Raw genomic sequence first — 13595 nt, forward strand, 5'->3', positions numbered from 1 at the left:
CCCAGTGACAAAGCAACTGTCATTTCAGTAGCCCTTCTCCATTTACATAACCCTGATAAATAGTATTGTTATTTACGTTTTATAGATGAGAGTTTGACCGATTTAAGGTCACGTGTCTAGGAAGTGCTGGAACCAAGACTTCTTTCAGAGTTTTCTGTAAGTTTAGTGCCTTTTTTTGTTTCAAACCACACCATTGCATTTCCCCCAATTTTGGAAAGCTTTATAGTTGGAAAGAATGAAAACCTGATCTGACCCCTTCATTTTATGGTTGAAACAAAATCTAGGAGAAATCACTTGGTACAAGTCACAAGTCAGTGGTAGAGCTGCCGCAAATGCTTTTTGAATACGTGTGATTATGAATCTAAATGACAGATGGCAGGGAGTGATAAGGTAGGCATATTGGAATCCAGGTGTCTTAACTCTTAGGCAAAAGCCCTTTCTCCACCTGTCTCATTCTTTCTTTGGCCGTGCCAGGTGCATAATGATTCTGTGTATAGTCAGGTACTACAAGTACCTTTCTTTTAACCTGGCACTGCATTCAGAGAAGAACATGCTCTACTATCTCTAAGCAAAAGTGTGGCAAACCAAGAGAGTGAAGGCAACGCTGGGAAGCCCAGAACCTACCATAGTAAGGGTAGATTCCAATCCTATTCTGGTTGACCCTAGACAAGGAATTAATCTTTCTGGACTTTCACTGATGTATTCATCACATTCACAGTGTCTTCTGTGTTCTGGCAATGTACTAGGTACTGGGGATACAACAGTGAACAAGAAAATCATAGATTAGTCCTTGTAGTGCTTATAGTCATATGGAGGGAATTAATCAAATAATTACATAAATATTAGCTTTTGGTTAAAAATTAAGTGCTATGATGAAGTTAAGGGTGTTGTGAAAGCAGACTACAGGACACTTGACCTAGTTGGGCTGTAGGAGATGGCCAAGGAAGCCGTCCTCTGAGGAAGTGATGGTTAAGCTGAAATCTGAAATAAAAGCGGAGACAAACAGTTAAAGAAGTGAGGGAAGATCGTCAAGGTGATTCAATGGCATGTTTGAAGACTCTGGAGCAGGGGGAGCACTGGAGAAGTGAAAGATCACTTTTCTTATTTTGTAAAATACCGGTGGTGATTAACACTGTTTAGTTATTATGAGAACCAAATAAGATGATACATGTGAAAGTATTTTATATACAAGGGCCTGTGTATATGCACACTCATAAAAGTGCTTATGTTATAAGCTAGTATACAGCTGGATTGAAAGGAGTTGCTGGGACTGGATAAGCCAGGACTTTGGTTTGGTCATCTAGCCAAAATTAAAATGAACCTTCTGTGAAGAACAGGGAAATCTTTTGAGATCCTTAACTTTGGAAAAAGAATGTGTGCTTCAAGTAGTTAACAGAAATGTTTCAGTCTGTAATCTCAGCACGTTGGGAGGCCCAGGCAGGTGGATCACGAGGTCAGGAGATTGAGACCATCCTGGCTAACATGGTGAAACCCCGTCTCTACTAAAAATACAAAAATTAGCTGGGTGTTGCGGCAGGCGGCTGTAATCCCAGCTGCTTGGGAGGCTGAGTCAGGAGAATCGCTTGAACCCTGGAGGCAGAGGTGGCAGTGAGCCGAGATCACACCACTGCACTCCAGCCTGGGCGACAGAGTGAGACTGTGTCTCCAAAAAAAAAAAAAAAAAAAAAAAAATTCCGGCCAGGCGCGGTGACTCACGCCTATAATCCCAGCACTTTTAGAGGCCGAGACGGGCAGATCACCTGAGGTTGGAAGTTCGAGACCAGCCTGGCCAACAAGGTGAAACCGCATCTCTACTTAAAAAATACAAAAGTTAACTGGACGTGGTGGCGGGTGCCTGTAGTCCTACCTACTCAGGAGGTTGAGGCAGGAGAATTGCCTGAACCCACAAGACATAGGTTGCAGTGAGCAGAGATCGCACCACTGCTCTCCAGCCTGGGTGACAGAGCGCGAGACTCTGTCTCAAAAAAAAAAAAAAAAAAAATTAATAGTCGGGATGCTGTTATAATAGCTACAATTTATTGTGTACCCACCGGATGCCAGGCATTGTACTGTGTGTATGTGTTTTGTTGCTGGTTTTTTTTGTTTGTTTTTTGTTTTCTGAGACGGAGTCTCGCTCTGTCACCCAGGCTGGAGTGCAGTGGCACGGTCTCGGCTCACTGCAAGCTCCACCTCCCGGGTTCACGCCATTCTCCTGCCTCAGCCCCCCAAGTAGCTGGGACTACAGGCACCCATCACCATGCCTGGCTAATTTTTTTTTTTTTGTATTTTTAGTAGAGACGGGGTTTCACTGTGTCAGCCAGGATGGTCTTGATCTCCTGACCTCGTGATCTGCCCACCTTGGCCTCCCAAAGTGTTGGGATTACAGGTGTGAGCCACTGCTCCTGGCTTGTTGCTGTTTTTAAGAGATTAGGTCTCACTATGTTGCCAAGGTTGGCCTTGGACTCCTGGTCTCAAGTGATCCTCCTTCCTTAGCATCCCAAATAACTCGGACTATGGGCACCCACCACTGTTCCCAGCCATGCTGAGTGTTTTATATGCATAGTATAGCAGTTAACAACATAGACTCTGGAGCTGGATTGCCTGAATTCAAATCTTAGGCAGATTTTTGCTTCTGTTTTCTTATCTGTAAAGTGGGAATAATCATAGTACTTACTTCAGGGTTATCATGAGGCTCAAATGAGTTAAGGTGTGTAAGTCACTTAGAATAGTTTCTGTCACGTAGTCATTGTTATATAAATGTTAGGTATTGTTGTCATTATTGTTATCTTTTTAAAGCCTCATTAATATCACTATGATGATGATGATGTGGAAGCTGTAGCTCAGAGAGGCTAAATGACCTCCCCAAGGTCACACAGCTAGTAAGTGGAGGAATTGAGATTCCAGTTCCAGGCTGTGTCCAGAGCTCAGACACTTCCCCACATTGCTTCTATGTATAGCTTAATTTTGTTGGCGAATACTTGTGATCTCAACAAATTTTTCTTCAACTTTAATTCTTTTATCTGTGCTGAACAGAATTGTTAATTTGTACACCCTTAAGGTAAAGGACCTAAAGGACTGCCTTTATTGAACTTCCACTTTGAAATTTTCTGACTTCTGCGCAATTAAAATCTACGCCTTATGCGTTTCAGCAATGTGGTTTATTTATAGAGTTGTCTTCCGGTTCACGTGTACTGGGTCTGCTTTTGGGTGCTGCGTTTTCTGTCAAAGGTTGTTTATTTCTAACCCATTTTGATTTCCTGTTGCTTTGTGAGTTGGTATTATGACCTGCAACAGGAACACCAGGAAACCTATCTTAAATGGAGCAGCCAGATTGAGATCCTGTAGACTAAAATAAAAAACTACTCATTATTCTGCAGCCATATTTGGTTGTAAGTATGAATTAGGCATTGGTTTTATTAGGGAAATACCTAGATATAGAAACTTCACTCTGAGCCAAACCTCTGTGAACAGTTCTGCTAAAATAGAGCTTGGCTATTAGCTCCATGTCCTTGGACAGTGACTTAATCTCTCTGAACCTCAGTTTCAACGTCTGTAAAATGGGGATTATTATATGTTCTTTGTGGCATTATTGAGAGAATTAAATGAAATAATATGGGTAAAGCAAACAGTCCAAACTTGACCTCAATTAATAGTAGCTATTGATACTAATAAAGAAGAAAAATATTCCTTTTTTCATCAAATCTGTTTTTATAGACTTCATACACTGATCACTAACTTCTAGTATCCCTTACTATTAAAAATTCCGTCAAGAGAAGTTATTTGTCTTGTGCTACTCATTTGCTTTAAAAATAATAGCCATCATTTATTAAGCTGCTATATTCCTGGCACTATGTTAGTTGTGTATATGTATTCATTATTTCATTTTATTTTAAGTTCAAAGTTATTTTTATCATTGATGAGGAAGGTGATGCTCAGAAGAGTAAATTGCCTAAAGTTGAAATTTACATCCAGGTCTGACTAATTGTAGGCTATTTTGTACATCATTATTAACATACAAGGTTTCTTTATTGTGTCTGACCCTGACATAATAGTTTTTGAGGCCCGGCATGGTGGCTCACGCCTGTAATCCTAGCACTTTGGGAGGCCAAGGCGGATGGATTTCCTGAGCTCAGGAGTTCACGACCAGCATGGGCAACATGGTGAAACCCCGTCTCTACTAAAAATACAAAAAAATTAGCTGGGCATGGTGGTGTGTGCCTGTAATCCCAGCTACTTGAGAGGCTGAGGCATGAGAATTGCTTGAACCCGGGAGGTGGAGGTTGCTGGGAGCCAAGATTGCGCCACTGCACTCCATCCTGGGCAACAGAGTGAGACTCAAGTCTCAAAAGATAATAAAGATAATATTTTTGTAAAAGTTTGAAAGAAAAGGTGATAGCTTTCAACAGGTATTATTTTGGGGGGCTTCTGCTGTTTGCTAGGTACTGTGTCAAGGGCTTTACTTGCATAACCTCATTAATTATTCCCAACCCTAAGAAATGAGTACAATTATTCCCATTTTACAGTTGAAGAAATCAACGAGCAGAAATATTAAGGAGTATTTAGTCAGTAATGGAGCTGGGATTGGCTTCCAGGTCTTCTGACAGCAAAGCCCATGTTATTCATTCCATTATGTTGGATCAAAATTTTAGGATGGGATTTTTTAAAAAACATAAGATGTGGGACTGTTACTCAAAGGAAGCAGCTTCCAGGTATTTGATGCTAATTGTTCTTAATTTTTAGCTGAGCCATAGCAACATTACTGCCAGAAGCTATTAATGATATAGTTGTCAGTTAGCTAGGGCTGTGTTCTATCCTGAGGTAGTTGTAGGCAATGGCATCTTTCCATGGTCAAAGACCTCAGATGTAGAATGCGTAACTTATGTTAACACAGTAAAGAGTGGCATTTTCCAGAGCTCTAGTTCTATACCATGGAAGACCTCAAACCTCGATCATGCTTTAGACTCACATTAAAGGGCATCCTAATTGGTAATCAGTGCGTAAGGAACCAAAGAAAATTTTAATTAAATGCTGTCGTGTGAATTTTTCCAGTCATTTTATGCCTGTTGAGATGGTTTTCTTATTTAAAGTCCTCTTCTAGTGCTCTGCCTTCTCTCTTTAAACTTTATCAAGATTTTGTGCTTTTCTCATATAAGGGTTTAATTAGAATCATTAAAATTTTAGTCTGCTGCATATTTGCTTAATGGGCATTTTGGTGCAGTGGAAAGAACTTGGGGTTTGGAGTCCAAAGTGGGGAAGTTACTTAAATCTCTGTAAGCCTTAGTTTCTTCATTCTGTAAAATGAGGCAAATAATACTTTCTTCTAGGGCAGTTGGGAAAAGGATTAGAGATAATGTATTTAAATTGTCTAGTACTTAGCTCAGTTTATAGGAATTGCTTGATAATTAGTACGAATTATCTGAAGTTGCAATACGGTCTCTTTTACTTAGATCTGCTTTTTGTCTTATTCTTTTTAGTGGATGTTTCCAAGGATCGTCTTCAGTCATGGCCTTGGGATTAAAGTGCTTCCGCGTGTTCCACCCTGCCTTTCGCAATTATCTTGCAGCCTCTATCAAACCCGTTTCAGAAGTTACACTGAAGACAGTGCATGAAAGACAGCATGGCCATAGGCAGTACGTGGCCTATTCAGCTGTACCAGTCCGCCATTTCGCTACCAAGAAAGCCAAAGGTAGAGACATGTGATGTTCTCTCCTACTTCACCCCTTTCTTAAATTTGGCCCTTGAATTATAGCTGGCAGGTACCTCAGATGTACTGAATTTCTCCCCTTGCTAACATGAGGAAATGGGGCCTCAGCTATTTCATTTGATTAACTTAAAAGGTTACAGTGGCAGAGATGGTGTTACAACCCAGTGCCTGTTTCCTTATTACCATGCTGCCTCATTTGTTTTCTTAGTAGCTCAGAAAATGCCTAATTTCTTTCTTTTAGATTTAGAGTTAGAGGTATAAGTGCCAAGCGAGCCAGAATGCTTGTAGCAGGGATCAATATATTGTCTCCATATAGGAAGATACATGTTGGAAGTATAATTAAGACCAGAAGGTTGTTGGGTGAAGTGGGTATTAGAGTCATGGATTTAGATGGATGATCTTAATGGCTTGTGTCATCCAAGAATGAGACTTTGATGTACTGCAGGTCTCAGCTTAAATGCTACTTCCTCTGGGAAGCCTTCCCTGACCTCTAAGACTAGGTCAAGTCCCCTGTTAACTGCACTCGTGCATTCTGTTATTTTACCTTTGATGCACTTAAAACAGCAGTGATTAATTAATTAAATGTAAGATTGATTATCATTTATCTGCCTTCTATGCTGGACCTGATGAAGGTAGGTTCTATATTGTTCTTATTTAGCACCTAACAGGGCCTGGATATAGTATTTTTGACAAATTTTGTTGAATGAAAGAATGAGTGATAGAAAATTGTCAGTCACACCAGCAATTTGCAGTGGTGGATTAGGGAGTCCTCCCCCAAGAATGGCGCTAGATATATGCTGCTGAATATTTTCCCACTGACTCTTCTTTTCTGATTTCATGCAGATCTTCCCCTTTCTGTAATAGGAAAATTAACAAATTGCTGAAAGAACGGTAATGCTTAGAAGACTTATATTCTGTTAACAGTAATAACCTTTGATCTGTATGTTACATTATATTTTTTAAAGTTTCCATACATTTACTAATTTTATCCTTATAATTATCCATTGAAGAAGTAATTTTCCATTGAAGAAATCCTTATAATTATCTAGTTAATCCAGATCTCACCATTTTATAAACGAAGAAACTGAGATAATTAGTGAGAAATTTGCCCATGGTCCTATATAATTAATGGCAGAACCAGAAACTTTAGTTCTTGATGCCTACAGTATTGCAGTCTTCTAGTACACTAGACAGTGACTACAGTGCATAAGCAGCATTTTTTCATATTTTGTGGGCTATTCAGTTTTGTCTTCTTTGCTTGCCTCTATAAAAGTTGGTTAAGCTAGGTGCTGTGGCTCACACCTGTAATCCCAGCTACTCAGGAGGCTGAGGCGTGGGAATTGCTTGAGGCCAGGAGTTTGAGATTAGTCTGGGCAACATAATGACACCTTGCCTCTTAAAAAAAAAAAAAAAGCTGGGCCTGGTGGCCTGTACCTGTAGTCCCAGCTACTCAGGAGGCTGCGGTGGAAGGATTGCTTGAGGTGAGGCGTTAGAGCCTGCAGAAGTTGGTTGTTTGACTTTTTCTTTTAGATTTATTTGATTCTTTCTTTTATATTAGGGATGTTCATTCTTTGTCAATAATATGTGTTACAAGTATCTTCTTTGCTTTTTACTTTGTTTATGATGTTTCTGTTGAAATGGGTTTTAATGTCATATTTTTCAGTCCTTTATTAATTGTGTCTTCTTTAAGAAATACCTCTCTGTTGCAAGGTAATTTATTTCTGAATATAATGTGAGGTAATTTTTGAAGTTTCCTTTTCAGGTGGATAACAAGTTGTATCAAAATCATTTATTGATTAGCCTACTCTTTACTCCCAGATTTGTAATGTCCCCCCGTTGTGTGAGTTTCTTTATATATATGGTATTGTTTCTGAGCTCTTGATTTTATTGAACTGCTTATCTCTCCCTGCAGTAAATTTCATACTGCCTGACTTACTGTCATAAAGTTCAATTTAGTGATACAAATCTTTCCCCTCACCACACATATGCTTTTTCTTCTTGACTTTCTCCTCTTCTATATGAAATTTATGATCATAGTGTCAAGTTTTCTCCAGACAGATCTTGCACAAGGCTAGGAGTAGTGGCCCACACCTATAATCCCAGCACTTTGGGAGGCCAAGGGTGTTGGATTACTTGAGCTCAGGAGTTCTGACCAGCCTGGGCAGCATGGGGAAACCTTGTCTCTACAAAAATTAGCCAGATGTGGTGGTGCATCCCTGTGGTCCCAGCTACTCGGGAGGCTGAAGTGGGAGCATTGCTTGAGCCCAGTAGGTCAAGGTTGCCGTGAGCCATGATCATGCTGCTGCCACTCCAGCTTGGGGGACAGAATGAGACCCTGTCTCAAAAAAAAACAAAAAACAAAAAAAATCTTGTGTAGTTCTTTAATCAGGTTTATTGCTGGGGGAATCTTATCTTTTTTTTTTTTTTTTGGTCACTTTTATATATGTTAGTGTTTTGAGTTATATATAAAGAAAAATGTGTACATAAATCATAAGTTTGTGCTTCAGTGAATTTTCGCAAAGTGAAAACAATCATGTAGTCATCACCCAAATCAATAAATAGATTGTCACTTGTATTTTGGAAACTTACCACATGTCCCTTTGAGTTGTTACTCTCCCACTATAAGGATACATAACCCACTATATTGACTTTAACACCACAGATTAGTTTTGTCCTTTGTTAAGTCAGTATGGATTTTGTGTCTGACTTCTATTGGTAGTAATCTATTTGTGACATATGTCTGTGTTGTGCACATAATGGTTGTTTGTGCATTTTTATTTTTTTAATGATATTCTACTGAAAGTATATACCACAATTTAATATCCATTCCACAGTTGACAGACTTTTGGGTTGCTTCCAGTTTTGAGCTAAAAAAAAAAATGCTAGTATAAGCATTCTTGTACATGTGTTGTGTTGCACTTATGTCCCTTTCCATTCTTCTCCCCTCCTGTCCTGTTGTCCCCCCTTCTCTTCCCCCCACTTTCATTGGGTTGGCTAGGAACTCTAGTATAATTTGAGTAAATGTGATTGGTGATAATAGGCATCTTTGTTTTATTCCTGACTTTATAGGAAACACTTCTTATATGTTAATGTTAAGAATTATGTTTGTGGAGAAATCATATTACCTGACTTCAAATTATACCACAGAGCTATAGTAACCAAAGCAGCATGGTATGGGCATAAAAACAGATACGTAGACTGTGTTAGTCCGTTCTCACGCTGCTATGAAGAAGTACCCGAGACTGGGTAATTTATAAAGGAAAAAGGTTTAGGCCAGGCACAGTGGCTCATGTCTGTAATCCCAGCACTTTGGTAGGTCAAGGTGGGTGGATCACTTGAGGTCAGGAGTTTGAGACCAGCCTGGCTAATGTGGCAAAACCCTGTCTCTACTAAAAATACAAAAGTTAGCCGGGCATGGTGGCGCATGCCTGTCATCCCAGCTACTTGGGAGGCTGAGGCAGGAGAATTGCTTGAACCCAGGAGGCAGAGGTTGCATTGAGCTAAGTGCCACTGCACTCCAGCCTGAGTGACAAAGCAAGACTCTCACAAAAAAAAAAGAAAAAAAAATTAAAAAATTAAAATAAAAAGGAAAGAAGTTTAATTGACTTACAGTTCTGCATGGCTGGGGAGGCCTCAGGAAACTTACAATCATGGCAGAAGGCACCTCTTCAGGGGGGCAGGAGAGAGAATAAGTGCCCACTGAAGGGATTAGCCCCTTATAAAACCATCAGATCTCTTGAGAACTAACTCACTATCAAAAAAACAGGATGGGGAAAACCGCCCTCATGATTCAGTTATCTCCACCTCCCCCATGAGAAGTGGGGAACTACAATTCAGGATGAGATTTGGGTGGGGACACAGCCAAACCATATCATTCCACCCCTGGCCTCTCCCAAATCTCGTGTCCTCATAATTCAAAACATGATCATGCCCTTCCAGCAGTCTCCCAAAGTCTTAACTCATTCCAGCATTAACTCAAAAGTTAAAGTCCATAGTCTCATATGAGACAAGGCAAATCCCTTCTACCTAACCTGTAAAATCAAAAACAAGTTAGTTACATCCTAGAAACAATGGGGGTATAGACATTGGGTAAATACAACCATTCCAAATGGGAGACATTGGCCAAAACAAAGGGACTACAGGCTCCATGCAAGTCTAAAATCCAGTAGGGCAGTCATTAAACCTTAAAGTGCCAAAATGATCTTCTTTGACTCCATGTCTCACATCCAGGTCATGCTGGTGCAAGAGGTGGGCTCCCATGGCCTTGGGCAGCTCTGCCCCTGCGACTTTGTAGGCTACAGTGCCCCTCCTGGCTGCTTTCACAGGCTAGCAATGAGTGTCTACAGCTTTTCCTGGCACACAGTGCAAGCTGTTGATAGACCTACCAAGTTCTGGGTTGGAGGATGGTGGCCCTCTTCTCACAGCTCCACTAGGCAGTGCCCCAGTGGGGACTCTGTGTGGGGGTTCCAACTTCACATTTCTCTTCTGCACTGCCTTAGCAGATGTTCTCCATGAGGGCTGTGCCCCTGCAGCAGACTTCTGCCTAGACATGCAGGTGTTTCCATACATCCTCTGAAATCTAGGCGGAGGTTCCCAAACTTTGATTCTTGTCTTTTGCGCACCCGCAGGACCAACACCATGTGGAAGCTGCCAAGGCTGGGGGGCTTGTACCCTCTGAAGCAATGTCCTGAACTATACCTTGGCCCCTTTTAGCCATGGCTGGAGCAGCTGGCATGCAGTCCCAAGGCTGTACACAGCAGTGGGGGGCCCTGCACCTGGCCCAAGAAACCATTTTTCCCTCCTAGGCCTCCAGGCCTGTGATCGAAGGGACTGGTAGAAGGTGTCTGACATAACATTTGCCCCATTGTCTTGGTGATTAACATTCAGCTCCTTGTTAAATTATGCAGATTTCTGCAGGCGGCTTGAATTTCTCTCTAAAAAATGGGTTTTTCTTTTCTTTTGCATTGTCAGGCTGCAATTTTTCCAACTTTTTTTTTTTTTGAGACGGAGTCTCATTCTGTTGCCAAGCTGGAATGCAGTGACATGATCTCAGCTCACTGCAGCCTCCAACTTTCTGGTTCAAGTGATTCTCCTGCCCCAGCCTCCTGAATGGTTGGGATTACAGGCATGTGCCACCACACCCAGCTAATTTTTATATTTTTAGTTGAGATGGGATTTCACCATGTTGGTCAGGATGGTCTTGATCTCCTGACCTCGTGATCCATCCACCTCAGCCTCCCAAAGTGCTGGGATTACAGGGGTAAGCCAGCGTGCCTGGCCAAATTTTTCAAACTTTTATGCTCTCCTTCCTCTTGAATGCTTTGCCACTTAGAAATTTATTCTGCCAGATACCCCAAATCATCTCTCTCAAGTTCAAAGTTCCACAGATCTCTAGGACATGGGCAAAAACCCACCAGTCTCTTTGCTAAAGCACAACAAGAGTCACCTTTGCTCCAGTTCCCAACAAATTCCTTATCTCCATCTGAGACTACCTCAGCCTGTACTTCATCGTTTATATCACTGTCAGCATTTTGATCAAAGCCATTCAACAAGTCTCTAGGAAGTTCCTAACTTTCCCACATCTTCCTGTCTTCTGAGCCCTCCAAGTCTCTAGGAAGTTCCAAGCTTTCCCACATTTTCCTGTCTTCTTCTGAGTCCTCTGAACTGTTCTAGCCTCTGCGTGCTACCCAGTTCCAAAGTTGCTTCCACATTTTCAGGTATCCTTACAGCAGCACACCACTCTTCCAGTAGTGTGTTAGTATTTACTGTATTAGTTTGTTCTCAAACACTGCTAATAAAAACGTACCTGAGACTGAGTAATTTAGAAAGGAAAGAAGTTTAATTGACTCACAGTTCTGCATGGCTGGTGAGGCCTCAGGAAACTTACAATCATGGTGGAAGGCACCTATTCACATGAGGGCGAGAGAGAATGAGTGCCCAGCGAAGGGGGAAGCTGCTTATAAAACCATCAGATCGCTTGAGAACTCACTGTCACAAGAACAGGATGGGGAAAACCACCCCATGATTCAATTATCTCTACCTGGTCCCTCCTACGACACGTGGAATTATGGAAACTACAATTCAAGATGAGATTTGGGTGAGGACACAGCCGAACCACATCAAAAACCAGTGGAACTGAATAGAGAACCCATAAACAAATTCATACACCTACAGTGAACTCTTTTTTTGACAACGGTGCCAAGAACATACATTGGGGAAAGGACAATCTCTTCAATAAATGTTGCTGAGAAAACTGGATATCCATATGCAGAAGAATGAAACTTGATTTCTGTCTCTCGTCATATACAAAAATCAAAATGGATTAAAGACTTAAATCTAAGACCTCAAACTATCAAACTATTACAAGAAACCATTGGGGAAACTCTCCAGTACATTGTAGTGGGCAAGGATTTCTTGAGTAGTACCACACAAGCCCACGCAACCAAAGCAAAAATGGAGATTTTTTTTTTGAGATCTCGTCAAGTGAGAGATCTTTTTAACAAGTGAGATCTTGTTAAAAGATCTCACTTTTTAACAAGTGAGATCACATCAAGTTAAAAAGCTTCTGCACAGCAAAGGAAAAAATCAACAAAGTGAAAAAACAACCCACAGAATGGAAAAGAATATTTACAAACTACTCATCTGATAAAGGATTAATAACCGGACTGTATATGTAAGGAGCTCAAACAACTCTAGGAAAAAAAAATCTAATAATCTGATTTAAAAATGGGCAAAATATTTGAATAGACATTTCTCGAAATAAGACATACAAATGGCAAACACACACATAAAAAGGTGCCTGGCATCATTGATCATCAGAGAAATGCAAATCACAACTATAATGAGATATCATCTCACCCCAGTTAAAATGACTTTTATCTAAAAGTCAGTCAATAACAAATACTGGCGAGATGTGGAGAAAAGGAAACCCATGTACACTGTTGTTGGAAATGTAAATTAGTACAACCACTGTGGAGAACAGTTTGGAGGTTCCTCAAAAAACTAAGAATAGAGCTACTATATGATCCAGCAATCTTACTGCTGGGTATATACCCAAAAGAAAGGAAATCAGTATACTGAAGAAATATCTGTATTCTCGTGTTTGTTGCAGCACTGTTCACAATAGCCAAGATTTGGAAGTAACCTAAGTTTCCATCAACAGATGACTGGATAAAGAAAATGTGGTACATATACACAATGGCATACTATGTAACCATAAAAAAGAATGAGATCCTGTCATTTGCAACAACATGGATGGAACTGGAGGTCATTCCGTTAAGTGAAATGAGGCACAGAAAGACAAACTTTACTTGTTCTCTAAGTGAGAGCTAAAAATCAAAACAATTCTGTGGATCTAAAAATCAAAACATTTGAACTCACGGAGATAGAGAGTAGAAGGACGGTTATCAGAGGCTGGGAATGGTAGTGGAGGGGTGGGAAGGAGTTGGGGGTTGTTAATGGATACAAAATTTATATACAGTTAGAAAGAATAAAGAAGACCTAGTAATTAATAGCACAACAGGGTGAATAAAGTCAGTGATAATTTAATTGTACATTTAAAATTAACTAAAAGCATATAATTGAATTGTCTGTTACACAAAGGATAAATACTTGAGGGGATGGATATTCTATTTTCTATGATGTGATTATTATTGCATAAATATATCAAAGTATCTCATGTAACCCATAAATATGTATACTATGTACCCACAAAAATTAAAAAATGTTTAAACAGAAAAACATTGTTTGCTTTGCTGTTGGTATTCTCTTTTAAGCAAATATCTTTTATCCCTATTTTGCTAGGAGTTTGTTTCGTATGGATATTAAACTTTAATCAAATGTTCTTACTGCATTTACTGAGATAATCATATTTTTCTCTGTTAATCTATTA

At 40.2% G+C, this 13595-nt stretch overlaps 1 protein-coding gene across 6 annotated transcripts in view; it reads left to right on the top strand.

Moving 5' to 3' along the window:
* Positions 1-13595, top strand: part of MRRF (mitochondrial ribosome recycling factor) — a 64585-nt gene that overhangs the window by 632 nt on the left and 50358 nt on the right. For 4 of the 6 annotated variants that reach the window (XM_007968164.3, XM_007968166.3, XM_007968165.3 and 1 more), the window contains exon 2: positions 5475-5686. The exons of 1 other annotated variant lie outside the window; for it this stretch is intronic. In XM_007968164.3, coding sequence (XP_007966355.1) covers positions 5475-5686 — 212 coding nt within the window. Of the gene's footprint in view, positions 1-85; positions 157-5474; positions 5687-13595 lie in introns of all 6 variants that reach the window. One more of the 6 variants, XM_007968167.3, reaches the window with a different exon arrangement.

The sequence above is a fragment of the Chlorocebus sabaeus genome, chromosome 12 (assembly GCF_047675955.1).
Source record: "Chlorocebus sabaeus isolate Y175 chromosome 12, mChlSab1.0.hap1, whole genome shotgun sequence".
Classification (NCBI taxonomy): Eukaryota; Metazoa; Chordata; class Mammalia; order Primates; family Cercopithecidae; genus Chlorocebus; species Chlorocebus sabaeus.